Genomic DNA, 19707 nt, shown 5'->3' with positions numbered 1-19707 from the left:
AATTACTTATATATTGACAAGTGATTGGCAAGGCTCCAAAGGCCACATTTCTAGTCATTTGATTCTGCAATGCAGAGTCTATTGTTTATATTAAAAATCGTGTGTTTTCTTTCCCTCTGTGTAGTAACCAAAAGGCAAATATACCTTGGAAATCTGCCACCTGGTGGTTACTTGAGACAGTCAAACATAAAAAGTGAGGAAATTAGAGAAGGGATGTCCTTTCAATAGCTTATGCCTGGGACAGACGGAGACTATGACTTCTTGCTTGGTTCTCCTCCGCCAGTGGAGTGGGGATGCTGGCGTATGCTCATCTGTCCTTAAGATGAAGCGTCCATGTGCTGTTTCACATGCTCCTTGGTATAGAGCATGGTCTTTAACACCAGACCTTGATCATGAATATGATAAAAATATGAAGGAAATCATTAACAGATGCTACAAACACTAAATCTGCCAACTCTCTTCTCAGATTTATTCCTGACACTTATGCAGCCTTGTTTTTGATTTTGCACATTTGCATCTGTGTAAATGTTGCTCCAGTTGCTCAAACCTTCAGCGGTGCATCTTCACCTCCAAATCATTGTAGCTGGGCTCAGTAAAATCCCCGTCTGTGGTGTCAGTGTTTGACTGTATTCTGGAACTTGTAAAAAAGTAGTTGACAGCAGGTTTTAGCACCAAACAGCAGACCCAGGGGTTCTAGTGCTGACATTAGGAATATAGCAGTTTGTACCCCACCTCTATTGGTGCCAACCCACCTCTGAAGAGGGGACCCGCTAGGAGAAGTGAGCAAAATGATAAGGGGACCTCGAGGGAGAAGAATGCTATTTAGAATTCTGACTGCAGGGTAAAGCAGACCTTCTCTTGACTCTTCAGACTTCAAACAGTTTTGTATTTGCAGTTTCTTTCTGCTGGTAATCCAAACAAGAAGGGTTTTGGAAATTGTCCTTATTTATATATGGCTTGTTCAGGCAGATTCCCCTTCAGTGTTTGTGTCTTTCTTGACATCAGTAGTCAGGTCTACTTATAGACTTCTTCTGTAACCAGAAGATTTAGCTGCTTTAAGTATCCAGAAAAAGCTAAAATTACAATCTAAACTAAATTGTTGCATAATAAGATGCTGATAACTTATCTTTTTCACAACAACTGGAGGCAAATGTATGAAGAAATAATCTGAAACTGAAATAGAACTGAGAGCTAATTCTATGATTTTGAATGTAGAAATTGAGGTTTCTTATATGATGATAAACAGACAATATAGTAATAAAAGATGTGTTTTCAGAAAGTGCTTCTTATTTGGGAATATACTACCAACTAATTAACACTAATTAAATATAGTGTTACTTAGCAGCCCCAAACTACATTTTATCAGCTTTATTTTCATCCTTAACTTGAACTTACTTGAAATAATTTTGCTAACAATTTTAAAACATCTTGCATTGTGCAATTAAAAATGACCTCTTAAAATTAAATTTGTATACTTAAAAGGGCTTAACTTTAGACAAATTTTGTAGTTGTAATATTGCATAATCTTTTTAAACTCATTTTAGGAAATTAAAGAGAGTGAGTTTAAGGGAATCCCGATAAGTTACTTGGAGGTTCATCCCAATGGAAAACGTTTATTAATTCATACCAAAGACAGTACTTTGAGAATTATGGATCTCCGAATGTAAGTATATTTCAGTATTTGCAGGTTAAACACTCATAGAATAAGTAATGATTTAATTCATATTTATACAATGTAGCTGTGGTTCTCAACTAGAGAATTTTGTCCCTCAGGGGACCTCTGGCAGAGTCTAGAGAAACTTAAATGTCTATTCCAGTATCTAGTGGATTGTTACTCAGTTACTCAGTGGTGTCTGACTCTTTGCAACCCCAGGGACTGTAGCCTGCCAGGCTTCTCTGTCCCTGGAATTATCCCAGCAGGACTGATGGAGTGGGTTGTCATTTCCTCCTCCAGAGGATCTTCCCTACCCAAGAAATGAACCCGTGTCTCCTGCTGCTCCTGCATTGGCAGGTGGGTTCTTTACCACTGAGCCACCTGGGAAGTGGATAGAGACTGGAGATGATGAGCATCCCGCAGCGCATCCCCTACAACAATTATCTAACCACAAATGTGAATAGTTTTGAAGCTGAGATGTAGTCAACTGCTTTTTATTTTCACAATAAAAAAGGAGAAACTTCTGCCATGGACTTTTATCTCTGTGATATTGGTTTGGCATAGTAGTATGATCTAATATCACGCCTGAATGAGAGGGCTTTTGACTAGCATGACACTGGCATGGATGCTGTGGGAGAATGATAAGCAGAATTGGTTCATTGGGAGTTTAGAATGTAGTTGTACTACCTCCAAAATAACTTGCGAAACACTTAATTAGCCTACAGTGTGACATCTTCAAGGGCTGTTATAGAATCTGCTGTTCTTTTTTCTTTCTATACATTATATCCAACATCATACCTGGAAGGTAGCAAGTACTCTATAAGTATCTTTTAATGAATAAATATATAATAAAAGGATTATATTTTTCATGGCAACAGTGAAGCTGAATAGCTATAATAAAGCCTTCTGTTCAAGGCTGTGGAGAGTCTGGTCTTTGAGCTCAGTCTTGAAGGGTGGATAGAATTTAGATAAGATGGCAGTGTCCTCTGTAGGGTGGAAAGCCTGGAATAAAGTCAGGATGTGGGATAATAGAAGTTGTGTTCAAGGCAGAGTGAGTTAGTCCAAATGAGCTTTGGTTTCTTGCTGAGGAATGCTGAGAGACTAATCAAATAGAGATTTGAGCCAGATTTTAGAAGTCCAGGCCTGCAGAGTTTAGTTGTTCTCTTTTTAAGTAGTATAGTATTCAGCCCATGATCATGCCTGGGCTTTGGAAGAAAACTGCTTATATTCGAATACTGCCTGTTCCACCCCTTAAAATAATTGATTAGTCTCCCTGTACCTCTCTTTCCTCCTCACACAAATGGAAGAGTGCTACACCATCCTTATAAGTGTTTTGTGGGGAATAAACTAGTTTATACATGTAAAGTATTAGGTTGGCCAAAAAGTTCATTTGGGTTTTTCCATAACACCTTACAGAGAAACCCTGACGAGCTTTCTGACCAACCCAATACTTAAATTAACAGAAATAGCAGAAGTTTTGACCCAGTAACCTTGGGTTTAGGAATTTATGTTAAGAAAATAATTGTGAAACTGTGCAATACACACACACAAGATTGTTCATAGAAATTATATTCATGGTAGGGGAAACATGTTGGATAACTCTTAGGATGCTGGAAATATCCTGAGAGTTACCCAACAATAGAAAATTTCTTAAGATACATTTAGACAATGATATAATCTATGCCTGTTAAAATGATAATGCATAATTTTTATTTCCTGACATGAAAGGCCATTATTCATGGTCCATTGTTGACTGAAAAAAGCAAATAACAAAGCCGTATATGCAATATCCTCTCTGTAAACCAGTGATGATAATAGTACCTGTGCTGTGCTGGACTGTCACTCAGTCACGTCCGACTCTTTGCGACCCTATGGACTGTAACTTGCCAGGCTCCTCTGTCCATGGGATTCTCCAGGCAAGAATACTGGAGTGGGTTGCCATGCCCTTCTCCAGGGGTTCTTCCCAACCCAGGGATCGAACCCAGGTCTCCCGCATTGCAGGCAGATTCTTTACCGTCTGAGCTGCCTGGCTCATAATAAGCACTGAAAATGTTAGCTGTTATTATTATTCACACATTTAAAAGCCCAGAAGGTCACATGTCATATTTAATAGATGATTCAACAATGGCTCTTCTAATATTTCTGCAGTAATCAAGTATTCATTGATTTAAAATTTTTTTCACATGGAAAAAATATAAGAATATAAAAATTCTGTTCATTTTTGAGTAACTAAATCAAATGCATCTTCTTTGCTCTGTAGCTAGAAATCATCTCTCTCATCCAAATCTGCAAAGGACTTTTTCTGTTCTTCTTTTGTGGCACTTTCTACATTCACTTTCTATTCTCCTTTGATGCATTTCTTCTCTCTCCTGCTAAATTATAAGCTCTCTGAGCTCTGGAACTCCCTCTCGTTTATTCTCTATCCATCATGGAATGTATCTTGTGTGACAGATGCTCACAAGTTGCTTGTCAAATGCAAATGAAGTATTGAAAAGTTTTTCTACCACCAGTCACTGAAATGGGTAAGACAAGTTACATTTATAAAATCTTTTTGGTTTCTAGATTAGCAGCAAGGAAATTTGTAGGTGCAGCAAATTATCGAGAGAAAATTCATAGCACTTTGACACCATGTGGGACTTTTCTCTTTGCTGGAAGTGAGGATGGTATAGTATGTGTTTGGAACCCAGAAACAGGTACATAGCATTTCATTGAACTTTAAAAAGATTTGTTTTGTTTTTGATGAAGTATAAAAACTGCTGTTTTATGTAATAATTTTCAAGGAAATTTTTAAGTTCTCAGCTATGTTTTTCAGAATTGGAAAGTTGATAATGAAATTCAGCTACAGTCCGAATCTTATTAATTCTGTTCTTTATGGTTTTGATCTCTTAATGGATTTAGAATTTCACATTGTAATTTAAGGTTTATTCTTTCCTTGCTGGTAATGAGATATTGTTGATCTCACAGAAGTATTTAATGGGGACTGTGATACAAAATTCAGTTATGAACTGAATTTAGAGTTTAACTAGGTTGTATACCTAGTTATGGTTAACCATCTACAGTACATTTTTATTAGAAACAAACATATCCTGTCAGAGTTTTGGATATTTGAAACTTAATAGCCATTTACCTGAATTACTATAATTCAACTTTTTCAATAAAATAAACTGTTACTTGGATAGTTCATTTGTGCTTCACTTTGCTTTTTTAAAAGAAAAGCCAAAACTACATAAACATTTGTTTAGCAATAGAAAGAATTTCATAAAATTTACTTTAAAATTTCTTTAATGAGCAGTATTTGACTTCATCTTTTTTATTTTCATCTCTCCCTTTAGGCATTTTTGACTAGATCAGTTCACTTAGGATTTTCTTTTTCTTCTTTGCTTTTTGAGTTCCGATTTTCAAAACTTCTGCTGTAGTCATTAATAGTATGCTGCTGCTGCTGCTGCTAAGTCGCTTCAGTCGTGTCCGACTGTGCGACCCCATAGATGGCAGCCCACGAGGCTCCCCGTCCCTGGGATTCTCGAGGCAAGAACACTGGGGTGGGTTGCCATTTCCTCCTCCAATGCATGAAAGTGAAAAGTGAAAGTGAAGTCGCTCAGTCGTGTCTGACTCCTAGCGACCCCATGGACTGCAGCCTAGAAGGCTCCTCCGTCCATGGGATTTTCCAGGCAAGAGTACTGGAGTGGGGTGCCATTGCCTTCTCTGCATTAATAGTGTGTGTGTGTATATATATATATATTTATTTATTTATTTATATTTATATTTAAAGCAAATGGTACATCAAACAGCCTCTGGAAAAAAAAAAATAGAAATATTAACTCCTCACTAAACATCCCCCAACCAGAGAGTTTCTTTAGTTTTAGTCCTGATTTTCCTCCCATAGTTCTCCCTGGAGTTGTTTGTTAGTTGGCATTTGCTCAGCTCTGTCAGATCTCAGATCTCTACTTCCAAGCTTTCTGTCTTTAGTTTGTGCCTTGAAACTCCATCAAGGCATTGGATCAAAAAGAATAAAAAGGAGGACCAAGAGAATGAAAAATAACTGTTTAATATAGTGGTCGAAAAAGAGTCAGACATGACTTACCAACTAAACAACAGCTCAACTATAAGTATTTAAGGTTTCCCTGTAAATAACATGAGATTTATTATGACTTACCTTAAATCTTTTTTTTATAAGTTGCAGAATAATCTTCTGACAAGAAATATCTGAGATGGTACAAATTATTGAATGTCTTTTCTTATTTAGGAGACCAAGTAGCAATGTATTCTGACCTGCCGTTCAAGTCACCAGTTCGAGACATTGCTTATCATCCACTTGAAAATATGGTTGCATTTTGTGCATTTGGGCAGAATGAGCCAATTCTCCTATATATTTATGATTTCCATGGTAAGTCCAATGCTTGATAAGGGGAGAATATTTAGAGTAACCTTTACATTTAGGCTGAATTAGAAATTATGAGCTCTGTGAAAACTGTCATTCTTTGTATTAACAAAACTCTCTTGAATGTATTATGAAAGCCAAGCAGCTTAAAAAAGATCATATTATTATAACATTTTTTTTTTCATGAGCATTTTTATTATGGAATTTAAATATCATCAAAAGTATACATAATGGTTGTGCTCTTGCATTGTAATCATAGAAAGGTGGTCATCACTCTCTTCATAGATCAATTTAAATAAAATTCACCTAAAAACTATTTGGGAGTATCTCTAACTTTAAGAGGTAAAAACATCTAGGATATGTGAATCTGTAATGTTTTTACTTGAGTATTGAGTTAATTTCTTATTCTTTGTTTTTCTTTTTAACTAAAGCACAGTTTAAATGTTATAATTTTCTGAGAGTTTCTTAACATAAAAAAGAAGGCAAAAAAATCACTTATAGCTGATTGACTTTGTTGTACAGCACAAACCAACACAACATAGTAAAACAATTATTCTCCAATTAAAAATAAACTTTAAAAAAGGAAGGGGGAAAAGTCAAGCCTTAGCAAAAATGCCTTTTTCTACATTAAAATCAGATTATTCTTTAATTTTGGAAAATAATAAATAGGTTTTGAATACATTTTTAAGAAATAGTATGGCATTATTAGAATCATTTGGATTTATTGTTTTTCATATATTTCCTTAATTTCTGACCTGAAATTAGGATTTCATTGTTCTGTGTGGTATTGACAGTGCTGACACTCTCAAAATTGCAATTCTATTTTCTTCATGTGTTAATTCTTACACAAAAATAAATGGTTTTTATAGTCTCTTTAGTTTGTTTAAGATACCACTCACCATTTTTGCTAAGATGATTTACACACAATGTCATAAGTACATAAGTATATAAATATGCATTTAGATAACATTGCTGTGAAACTACTTGGACAGAATGTTTTAAATTAGTGAAATGCAAGTGGTTAAGCTTCCTACATTAACACAGTGTAAATTGGTTAATGTTTGTGATAAGTGCTAAGTTGTTAGACAGTTGAATTAAGCTTGATCTTGGTATGAATCTTAAAGTTCTTGATCATGGTATTAATCTTATTTCTTTTTAGGTGAGTTATATTAGAGAATATATGTAAAATCAAGATTTATCTTGTTTTAAAGAATTTTGCAGAGAAGAAATAATGAATTTCTGTAACACATATTCAAATTTACAGAACACCATTACTAATGGTGAATTGTTAAACAACACAATACCATTTACTATTACAATCAATTTAGCAAAAGTCAACGCTGCCTGATCACAGGAAAAGACAAGTGGATTTCTCAAATCATCTAGTGTCCAAATTTGTTGTCTAGTTCAAACATAGGTCCTGAGACAGGTCTTTCTTTTATACATTTTTAATCTTCACAGAAAAAAGAAGAGTTATACCTCATTACTTTGTAATTGGGACTGTTATTCAGGAAATAGGTATACAGTTATTTCCTCAAACTCTTAAGGAGTTTCACAACAGTTTTCATTCAATTTCTAATTTGCTTTTGAAATTTTCACTACAAATGTAATTTCAAGCTCCACCCTTATCTTTTTTCTTCAGTTTACTTTTTGTCTTTGATATAAGTTCATCATTAGATTAGGTTTGTCCATTTGTTTTTTCAACAGTAGGTTTTTAGACTAAGGAGTCCATTCTAGAAGCACATGTAGGAAGAGCCAAGTGTTTGAAAGCATTGGTTTTAGGCTCAGTTCTCTTTCTTTGGTGATCTTGCACAAGCCTTCCTGATGATCCAATTTCCCTGTCTAGTGAATGGTCCTACCGTTGTTCAGTCGCTCAGTTGTGTCCAACTCTTTGCGACCCCATGGACTGCCAGGCTTCCCTGTCCTTCACCATCTCCTGGAGCCTGCTCAAACTCATATCCATTGAGTCGGTGATGCCATCCAACCATCTCATCCTCTGTCATCCCCTTCTCCTGCCTTCAATCTTTGCTAGCTTCAGGGTCTTTTCCAGTGAGTTGGCTCTTCGCATCAGGTGGCCAAAGTATTGGAGCTTCAGCATCAGTCCTTCCAATGAATATTCAGGACTGATTTCCTTTAGGATTGACTGATTTGATCTCCTTGCTGTCCAGGGGACTCTCAAGAGTCTTTTCCAGCACCCCAGTTTGAAGGCATCAGTTCTTCGGTGCTCAGCCTTTTTTATTATCCAGCTCTCACATCTGTACACGACTACTGGAAAAATCATAGCTTTGACTATATGGACCTTTGTAGGCAAAGTAATGTCTCTGCTTTTTAATATGCTGTCTAGGTTTGTCATTGCTTTTCTTTCAAGGTGCAGGTGTCTTCTAATTTCATGGCTGCAGTCACCGTCCACAGTGATTTGGGACTGTGGTCCTAGTACTATTGCTATTACCTGTCCTGCCTCAGAGTTATTTGTGAAGATGCCGTGAGATAGGAACTGTGAAAGTCCTTTGTAAGTTGATAAGCACCATATCAAAACAGAAAAGATAAAGTGGACTGTTACGCTTATCCAACCAGTATACACTTGACTTTATGGGAACTTTTGTTTTCATATGCTGATAGCATCTCTTTGGAATGAAACTGAAAACGGGGGGGGGGAGGGGTTTCTTTCTTTTCTTCTTTCTGTTAGTCAGCCTTTTCCTTTTGCATCTTTCTAGCTCAATTGTTTTAGAAAATAAATGCATAAAATTAAGAACACCATGTTATTTCCACACTATCTTACTGTAGAGGAGGGATTTCCATGGTGTTTTAGAATTTTAAATGTTCAAATAATACACATTAAAATTATTTTTGCAGTGTCTGTCAGTTCATTTTTGATATACTGACTTATCTTTATGAGCAAAACTCAAAAGGCTTCAACGTATTTTCCCAATTCATCGCTGCCTATCTTTAAAAAGAAGCATCTTTGGAAAAAGTTATGTAATCTCAAGCAATTCAAGATTTAGCACAGTTCTCATAAATAGTATATAACCATGAAAAAAAGGAAAGTTGTTTCAGACTCTATTTTACTCATTAAAAACAAGCTGGAATCATGAAGTCTTTAAATTTTTTCAGTGAAAATTATGGCATTTATTACTGACCTATTATAGTTTTGCCTTATATTTTATTTATTTTTTAACACAGGACTATTTTGCCCAAATTTTCTTGCCTGAAAATGAAGTTTGCATGTAGTTTTACATAAGTGTTTTCATGGTATTAAAATTGAAAGATCTAAAACAGTTACATGATTTTTTTAAAGAGCATTTATCAGAGCCACGAAACGTTTAGGCAATTTTCAAGGAAAATGGAGCAAGTTCTTTTTTTTTTTTTTTTTAATCAGCTAAATAAGCTGTGAATGAGACCACAATGGTAGCTAAATGTATCATCCATCTTTCAGTTCTAGCAAAATCTGTGAAGAGTCAGCAAGCATCTTTCCCTATTAAGCATATGTTCAGGTTGTGGTCTTCTGGGTCTTTCATTCTACTGACTTTTTGCTTTTTTTGGTAAGAAATATGATTTTTACTTTCAGAAGGCAGTTGTATTTGCCTGATGTTGAAAGAGTTAATCATCTAGTAATACAAAATTTAGTCACAGGGTACCACAAATAATGTACTTTTAGGATTCCCATAATAACAGAGTACTAGTCAGAGAAACGGCTTCTCCTGAATTAAATTTATGAAGCTAGACTTTAGCAATTAATGTTCTGTTATTAATCAATATTTGCCTACCTCAGAATGTAGGATCCTGTTATACGTTTAATGGTAATTACATCTGATACAAAGCATTTTCCATGGGCCTGGAACTATTTTAAGCAGTTTACATGTATTTATTTTAACTTTTCACAATAATCTTATGAGGTTGGTACCATAATTATCCCTGTTTTTTGGGAACCAGGACTTGGATCCAAACAGTCTGGACTTGGAATACACGCTTTCATTTGCTACACTAAACTTTTTAGCAGATTTCCTGAAATATTAGCTTTTGGTTGTCTAATTGCAAACTCTTTTTGTTCCTACAAAATCATTTATTCTTCATCTTGGTGAATTTTTTGTATTATCTGTACTTTGTCGGAGGTAGAGTTGGAGGCTTATTTGTCTTTTTTTTAAGCGGTACCTAGGCAGAATGCTGACACATATTGAATATACATGTAGTATTTTCTGTAGGATCAAGCCTAATTTTCAGAGTTGTCAGCATTATATAATAATTCCAGGTAATGAGCCTAATGTTTCGCTAGATGGCAGTATGTCCTCTGAGTCAGCATTAACTCTGGAGTGCTTTTCCATCAGTCATTGTGTTTGAGACAAAGCAGATCTTTATTGAGCATCTCTTGTGTGCCAAGTTGATCAGGGCTGTGAAACCCAGGAATTAGAACCATGTGCTTTTCCGATCTTTTATACTTCCTAAGTAGTTAATTAAACCTCTGGGAGAATTTTAGTGAAACTGAAAAGCAGCCTACTATTGATATTAAACATGAGTTTATGTATAGAATTCATATTTATTAATGATCACCTCTGTTAGTCATTGTTGATAGGTGTATTTTTCACATTGTGACTGCTTTACCAGAGCTCATGTGATATATACCTTTACATTCCTATAACATTTTTGTTATAGAACTTGCCCAGTAACTATAAGTCCATGGTGTTTGTTTATAAGGTCCTATACCTAACCTGTCATATTACTGATGTGCAGTAAATCCATTGAACAGAATTGTCCACCCTTACATTTTATAAAAATAAAGAATGAAAGGCATGATCAATATGATCAATTAGTAAATTTGAGTCTAATAATAATAGTGGTAGTTGTAGTAGCTAACATTTATCAAGTATTTCTGCTATCAAGCATTTATTTGTTTATTAAGTATTCCCTACTCTAATTAGCATTTTACATACATTATCTTTACAGTCTTCCCCAGTCCCCATGAGGTAGATGCCAGCATTATCCTCATTTTGTAGATGGTAAAACTGATGCGCAGGGAAATTAACTTGTCTGACGTCACACAGTTGATAAAATGATGTCACCTGCCAGGCTGTCTAACTCCAGAGCCCGTGTCTTTAAAACATTAAACTAATTTAGTCTTTGTGTTTCCTGTTTCATGAAGTAACTGAAGAAGGTAGCCGTATATATCTGTGGTGAAATGTAGTGTTTGTTTTCAATTTTAATATTTAGGAAGACCCCTAAAAATTAAAACTTTGGTTATCTAGCTGCTGCTGTTGGGGATAATTATAATGCATTAAGCCATTATATTCTCAATAGAGTCCAAAATACAAATTTTATTATGTAATATTAAATTTTATTTTAATTAATATTTTAATATAACTACTTTTACAATATCTTTGCAATACAGTAATGTCTAGTTGAAATTTGACATCTGTGGGTTTATGTATAATTTAATGGTGTTCTTGAAGTACAAATTATGAATGATTCAAAAACACATATTAATATTATACTTGGATAATATTATCCTTATATATCCTATAAGGATAATATAGTCCTTATACTTGGATAAGAGTAAACTGTAACATATATAACTGATTGTGTAGGGTAACATTTTGGATATCTATTATTAGGTTAGTAGGAGAAATTAAGATGGCATGGCAACCCACTCCAGTATTCTTGCCTGGAGAACCCCTTGGACAGAGAAGTCTGGTGAGCTACGTACGGTCTATAGCGTTGCATGAGCTGAACACAGCTGAAGTGATTTGTCACGCGTGCATGCCGAATGTTAAGGCATCCTAAAGCCACCTGTTTCTCGGCCATATCCTAAAGCGTCTGTTTTAATATTACACATATGATGGATACTCTGATAGAAAGCTTGTGTCATTTAAGGATTCAGGGCCTGTGGAAAGTGTAGTCAACTTAATGGGTTTGTTGGAGAAGGAAATGGCAACCCACTCCCGTGTTCTTGCCTGGAGAATCCCAGGGACGGGGGAGCCTGGTGGGCCTCCATCTATGGGTTGCACAGGGTCGGACACGACTGAAGTGACTTAGCAGCAGCAGTAATGGGTTTGAGCACAAACCAGAGCGCTGAATTCCTCATCCAGGCATTTCCGTATTCTTACATTGGTGCTTTTTAAAATGCCCCCAAAAGGAAAAAATGGTACTGTTGGAAATAGCAGTGTGGAGGGAAGACTGGAGAAGGAACCTAGAGCATTTTGGTTCCAGACAGAAGGACGGCACTTTCTGTCTGTCATTTCTACATCTGTTGTTTCACCTGAAAAATTAAAATAATTTTCTATCTTATCTCAGTGTTTTATTAAAGGATAAAATGAAACTAGAAAGCAAAGACATGGAGCACTGATACATGAAGTAGTCTACAGCAGGGAAATCTTGGCTGTTTTCTGTAGCAGTAAACTATTTATTTCTCTAGTTTTGAAGTCTGGGAAGTCCAAGACCAAGGGACTGACAGATTCTGTGTCCAATGAGAGCCCACTTTCTGGTTCATAGGTAGCACCTTTAAGCTGTTACTTCATATGGTGGAAGGGGCAAGGGAGCTCTCTGAGGCCTCGTATAAGGGCACTAATACCATTCATGCGGGCTCTGCTCTCATGACCCAGTCCCCTCCCCAGAGCCTTACCTCCTAATATCATTACCATGGGAGTTAGGATTTCAGGATAGGACTTCTCGGGGAACGTAACATTCAGATCACGGAAATTCTCTTCAGGAAGCAAATGTGAAAGGAAAAGGGGGAGGATGCTACGTAACTGCAGAATGCTAGGAAACAAGAGCAGTAGACTTACCAGCTTACGGTAATAGTATTATAATTAGAAATAGAAATATTTATAAGGTATCTGGGCTTCCCAGGTGGTGCTAGTAGTGAAGAACCCGCCTGCCAATGCAGGAGACACAAAAAGACACAGGTTCAATCCCTGGATTGGGAAGATCCCCTGGAGGAGAGCATGGCAACCCACTCCAGTATTCTCTCCTGGAGAGTCTCATGGGCAGAGGGGCCTGGTGGGCTACATCCACGGGGTCGCAAAGAGTCGGACATGACTGAAGCGACTTGGCATGCATGCATGCATAAGGTATCCAGTGAGATAATTAGGTACAGTAACAGGGCTACGTATAATAGCAGATGTTGACCAAAGATATTAAATGTTGAACCAAAAGGAAATCTTACTGTTAATATAGTGTAAGAGAAAGACTGCTGTTTTTTAGTTATATTTTATTATGAAGTTAATACATGCTGCTGCTGCTGCTAAGTCGCTTCAGTCGTGTCTGACTCTGTGCGACCCCATAGACGGCAGCCCACCAGGCTCCCCTGTCCCTGGGATTCTCCAGGCAAAAGTACTGGAGTGGGTTGCCATTGCCTTCTCCAGTTAATAACATAAATACACATAAATCTTAATAATGACAAACCTTGTATTCTCTTCAAATGCAAAGGGCACAGGATTAAAATATCTTATTTCCTCCATTCTTCCTCCTATAAAGATAAAAATCTCCTGAGCAAACCACTTTATTTTTTATGATTGTTTAAGGCCAGAACATACGCAAAAGCACTGAATTTATATATATAAATCAGGATAGAGTGTCAGTTATGAAAGCATTTTAAGAACTTTTTAAATTATGTAAAATGTAGAATCCCAAATTTTAGATGAAAGAAGGTAAATTTAGAGTATTTTGATGGATATAGGAAGGAAAGGAAATGACATTTCCGTTAAGCAAATGTAGTTGTTACCTTTGTGTTCTCAGCACCTTGCCCATTGCTTTGCGGTACCACTCAGAACACAGCAGGAATTTCTTGTTGACCTCCAAAACTTCAGACCCCCAAAAGGCGGACAGTGTCTTTGTATTCCCAGGGCCTGCTCTAGGGCACTACTCAAAGTCATGGAAGGATAGGGATGAGACTGTTAGAGCTGTGAGTTTTCAACATAATTAGTTAGGTTAGAGCTAAATTAACACAAAGAAGAGAAAAGGGCAGCGTGAAGAGCTACAGTTATCAAATTGCAACATCATACTCTAACTATGGCCTATATAGTAATGATTTAGAAAGCTTTAAGTGTTAGAAGCATAGAGCTGAAAGGAATTTCAGAAACCACCTATTATAATCTCTTTTATAATGAAATAATCTGTACAGTCTTGTACAAATAGATATCTCTAAGTGGGTGGAGGAGGGGAAAGAATATAATAACTAGTAAGCAGCCTGTTTGTAGTATCTGAGAATCTGGTCTTTATGAATATTACTGGAGGTTGTTTTATGGCTCTTCACAGAACTAGAGGAGCTAAAGATAAAGTAGGGTGTTAATTTGACTCCTTGAAATCCAGTCAGATAGGTTTTTATTGCTTTATAAACTTTTTTCTTCTGATTAATAATATATTGTGAGAAACTTTCCATCGTGATGATTATACATATGTACATAATTTTAGTGGCTAAATTCCGTTTCATTAAATGAACACACTGATTTATTTAAACAACTGTTGTTGCACAATTCCACTGTTATATGTTTTTCATTATTTTAAGCAATACTTTAGTACACACCTGCCTACCCTTACTCAGTTTATTCCTTGAGAAAAAAATATCTTGAGGTACAGTGGGTTAGTGGAATAGGCAATAAAAGAAACAGCACTTTCCAATTTGCCTTTTTCTCCTTATTCCTGCTTTAATTATTAGTAAGGTTGGCTATATAGTTCTTGTTTTGTGATTTTTCTATAACGGTCATTTGCCCATTTTTCTGTTCGATTATTTATTTTTAATTGATTTGGTGGGGATTCTGAATAATAACCCCTTCTATCACTTTTTCTTAGCAGTTTTGTTGAGATATAACTGACAATAAACTATATATATATTTTTTTTCTTTTTAGATTTTTTTTTTTAGTGTGGACCATTTTAAAGTTTTTATCGAATTTGTTACAATATCATTTCTGTTTTATGTTTTGGTTTTTTGGCCTCTAGGCATGTGGGATTTTAGCTCCCTGACCAGGACACCTTGCATTGTAAGGTGACCTGTACACCTTGCATTGTAAGGCAAAATTTTAATCATTGTACCTCCAGGGAAGTCCCCCTAAACTGCATATATTTTAAAAGTACATGCTGATAAGTCAAGACATATTTATATACTTGTAAAACTGTCACCTCAATCAAGATAATGAACATGTCCATCATCCCCAGAGTTACTATGTGATCCTTAGTCATCTCCCTACCTCTTCCTCCCACCAGGCAAACACTGAATTAATTTGAATTTTCTAGATTTGTATATAGGTGAAACAGTATATGCCATATACTCATTTTTTTTGTTGTTCTGGCTTCTTTCACTCATACTTACTTTGAAGTTTGTCTTACTTTGTGTTTTACAAGCACACACTTTGTGTTTTAGAGTTTATCAATAGTTCCTTTTAATTTCTGAGTATTATTTTATTGTACTGCTATATCATGGTTTGTTTTTCCATTCACCTGTTGATGGGCATTTGAGTTTTATTTAGTTTTTAGTTACTACAAATAAAGATGCTATGAATATTCGTCTACATGTGTTTTTATAAACATATGTTTTTATTTCTCTTGAGTAAATTCCCAAGAGTAGAAGGGCTAGATCTCATTGCAGACATATGTTTTAAGAAGCTGCCAAACTGTTGTCTAAACTGGTTGTATCATTTAATTTTCCTATCAGTAGTCTATGTTTCAGTATCTCTGTATCTTTTCAAATTTGAAATGGCTAATCCTTTTCATTTTAGCCTTTGTAATTGGATGGAGGGCGGTTTCATTTTGGTTTTAGTTTGCTTATCTTTAATGACTGATGATGGTAACCACCTTTTTATGTGCCCACTTACCACCCATATTTCTTCTTCAGTGAATTGTCTGTTCAAACCTCTTGCCCACTTGTAAAATGAGCTTGTTTGTTTTCTGATTATTGAACTTTGAGAGTTAGGTTTCCTTTATATACATGGTGCTCTATCAGATATATGACTTGCAAGTATTTCTCCCTGTCTTTGGCTTTTCTTCTGTCTTAAGAGCTTTAGAGAACAGACTTTGAAATTTTTATGAAGTCCAAAATTACCATTGTTTCTTCTATGGATTTTTAAGTTGCATAATTATATAATCAAGGGAATACTATTTTAAATGATTACTTTTTTTCTCCTTTGTACTTACAGGCATTTAAAATTTTTCACATCCATTTATTTTAAATGATCAAATGAGATGCCTGTGAAAGCATCCTGAAAATCACAGAGTTACAACAGAGGTGCTATTTCCTTCCTCCTCCTTCCCCTCCTCATCGCCACTGTCATCAAAAACATTCAACTTCTGAGCCATCTGTTCCACTCTGGAGAATTAATCCAAAGGAAAAACTCCTTTAGAAAAACAAATTACAAAAGCACTCACTCACATATGCCCCACGTGGCTCAGACAGTAAAGAAACTGCCTGCAATGCAGGAGACCTGAGTTCGATCCCTGGGTCGGGAAGATCCCCTGGAGGAGGGCATGGCAGCCCACTGCAGTGTTCTTGCCTGGAAAACCCCATGCACAGACAAGCCTGGTGGGCTCTAGTCCATGGGGTCGCAAAGAGTCGGGCACAGACTGAGCAATTTAGCACTTTCTTTCACTTTTCTTTACTTACATATGTCTATAATGAGAGAAAACAGGAAACATTTATAGGTATTTTAACAATAGGAGATACATAAATAAACTGTGGTGCTTCTTTCAATGAGATATTGTAAGGCATTTATAAATGGTAATTACACAGTTGTAGAAATAGAAAAAAATTACGTTTAAATTGAAAAACTTAAATTGTGTTTACACTGATACCTTACATAAAATGTACATATGGATAAAGATTAGGAGGGGCATAGAAATATGAAAACGGCTGTTTTAAAAGATAGGTTTGTGAATAATCATTTTTATTGTTTTTGTATTTTCTTTAATTCTACTTTGTGTTTTTTTGTACTATGTTTTCTGTATGTATCTCTTTAAAGCTAGGGTCCCATTCCAATATGCTATATTTACCAGTCCAAGATACTGCATGGTCTTCCAGGCTCAGTTATACTGCCTGACATGAGGTTACCTGTGAAATTAGTTCATTTCCTTCTTTATGGTTTTGTCAGTCATGTTGTATTATTGTTATGCAGTATTTAAACTGTTTTATGCACTTTCTGATCATGTGTTTAATGCTGCCGTTTCATGGCTTAATTTTTCCATTGTGTTTTTACTGTGATGATTAACTAATCATGGATTTGTTTTTTTTTCCAGTTGCCCAGCAGGAGGCTGAAATCTTCAGACGCTACAATGGAACCTTTCCATTACCTGGAATACACCAAAGTCAAGATGCTTTATGCACCTGCCCTAAACTGCCTCATCAAGGATCCTTTCAGATTGATGACTATGTCCCCACTGAACATTCTTCAATGAAGATGCAGCAAGTGAAACAGAGAATTGATTCTGTCACAGTATGTTTATTTCATTTTATGCAGTAGACAAGTTGGAAACTTTAAAACCATTTCAATCCTGTTTTACACACCCATGCCAATAAATATTAATTGAATGAAAAAATGGAAAAAGTGAGTGTTAGTCACTCAGTCATGTCCAACTCTTTGTGACCCTATGGACTATAGCCCGCTATGCTCCTCTGTCTGTGTAGATCCTCCGGGCAAGAATACTGGAGTGGTTTGCCATGCCCTCCTCCGGGGGATCTTCCCAACCCAGGGACTGAACCCAGGTCTCCTGCATTGCAGGCAGATTCTTTGCCATCTGAACCACTAGGCAATTCCAGTAGTTACTTGAAACTAGACCTTCTTCTACATTTATAGTTACTTTCTGGTATTTGTTTTAAAATCACTAACTGCAGTAAGCAAACTAAACTTAGGATAATCTATTATGTTTTCCTGGCCTGATAGATTCTGTAAATATCAGTCCAAGACCTGTTTCTCTATTTCAAAAGTATGTGTCTAAAAAAAAAAAATAAAAAAAGACAAAAGTATGTGTCTATATGCACATATACAGCATGTAGGCACACACACCTACGACAACCAACCAACCTGGAAAAATACTTAACATAAAATATAAAAGAAACAGCCTTCTTAATATGCAAGAACTAAATAATAAAGAAAGTAGTGAGACTTCAATTAGGAAATGGATAAAAGAAATAAACATGTACTTCCAAAAGAGTAGCACAAGTGTTTCATAAACATATTTTAAAGTTCTGTCGCACTGCTAAGAAAGGGAGTGCCACCAAAACCGGATATTTGCTGCAAAACTGGAAAATAGACGATAAAAATGAGGACAATGCTTGGTTAAAAGTCCTGTGGCATTCTGTTAGTGATAAATTACTATACAGTCTTTCTCAAAGTTAAGTGGTAAAATGTATTAAGAAGGTAGAACATCCTTAAAAATCCTTATGCTCTTTGACCATAATAGTTCTTTTACTGAGAATTAGCCTTGAAGACATGGACTTCACAGGCTTGCTTTTGGTTGTGTTCCCCCTTTTGGTACATTGCCTGGCACTTAATAAATCATCCCTTCTCCTCCTCCTTTGATAGGAATATTGACCAGTTTTAAACCAAACATAGGAAGAACTACATTGAGACATCTTTAGCTTGGACTGTACTTTCTTCCTCTATCCTTTTCCTTTTTTATAGAGTTATAGAGTGTGAGGTATGCAGATCACGCAGCCAAGGGGGGGTTAGGTTTAGTTGGAATATGGGGGAAATTTTTTTATATGTCTCAGTATAAATTTTAGAATATATGACTATAAATTAATGATTTCAGTGTTGTAATTCTGTATATTTTAGCATTTTTAAATAACTGAATAATGCATGGTGTTCCAGATATTAAAAGGAAGTATGAATAGATAAATGGAGTTTTAAAACTTAGAGAAAAATATTTATTCACTCGGGGGAAAAAAAGGTGACATTGTCTAAAATATTGTATGGCAATATGACTTCATCTACAGACCTAAGAGCAACTCACAGACAGACAAATAAAAAAACATTTCCTGCAGCCTGTCAGTCTTTACCCTGTAAAGCTTAATATTCTGGAATCACTTTGGTCTTGGAGCTTTTTACCTGCATCATCTTTTATAGCTGTCATCCTCAGATAAATGAAAGGATGTAAAAACAAATGAAAGTAGATGTACAGGAAAAATTAAAAAAAAATTTCAGGAAAATATTTTTTAAGATATGAAATCAAAGGCAAGGGGGAAGTAAATGGATAATTTATTATAAGAGAAAAGCTTATTTGTCTTAGAATCATTGATTTATTTAGCTTTTGCTAAACTTTTCCTTTTAAAAATTATTCAGATGTACGCTTTGGGATTGAGGTAGATCGAGGCTTCCTTTGGAAGTGAAAGCTTTGTCTACGTGCTGTGGTTTTGTAAAACCATATATTTCCCGTGTTAAGAGAATTCTTTGAACTTTTTTTCAAATGTTCTCTGCAGAGTGTTTTCCCTCAGAATGTAAGTAGTATGTATGGGAGTAAAAACAAAACGTCATCTTTGTTCCCACAGAAGCTTCGTTCTTTTCACATCTTGCGGGCATTTAGGTTGACTAGATTCCCGCCTTTGGTCACAGGGCCTTTTCTCGTATTTCCTGAACTGTGTTTGTTTATGGTTGTTCAGTCACGAAGTCTTGTCCGACTCTTTGCAATCCCATGGACGGCAGCACGTCAGGCTTGTCCTTTCTTATCTTCTGGAATTTGCTCAAACTCATGTCCATTGAG

At 35.9% G+C, this 19707-nt stretch overlaps 1 protein-coding gene across 8 annotated transcripts in view; it reads left to right on the top strand.

Annotated features, from left to right (window-relative positions):
* Positions 1-19707, top strand: part of AHI1 (Abelson helper integration site 1) — a 209137-nt gene that overhangs the window by 62633 nt on the left and 126797 nt on the right. For all 8 annotated transcript variants that reach the window (XM_043456928.1, XM_043456931.1, XM_043456929.1 and 5 more), the window contains 4 exons: positions 1545-1663; positions 4217-4347; positions 5898-6038; positions 17245-17441. In XM_043456928.1, the coding sequence (XP_043312863.1) occupies positions 1545-1663; positions 4217-4347; positions 5898-6038; positions 17245-17441 (588 nt within the window). The remainder of the gene's footprint in view (positions 1-1544; positions 1664-4216; positions 4348-5897; positions 6039-17244; positions 17442-19707) is intronic.

This window comes from Cervus canadensis, chromosome 33, assembly GCF_019320065.1.
Source record: "Cervus canadensis isolate Bull #8, Minnesota chromosome 33, ASM1932006v1, whole genome shotgun sequence".
NCBI lineage: Eukaryota > Metazoa > Chordata > Mammalia > Artiodactyla > Cervidae > Cervus > Cervus canadensis.
The sequence above is the reverse complement of the archived record's forward strand: the minus strand, read 5'-3'. Positions and strand labels throughout refer to the sequence as shown.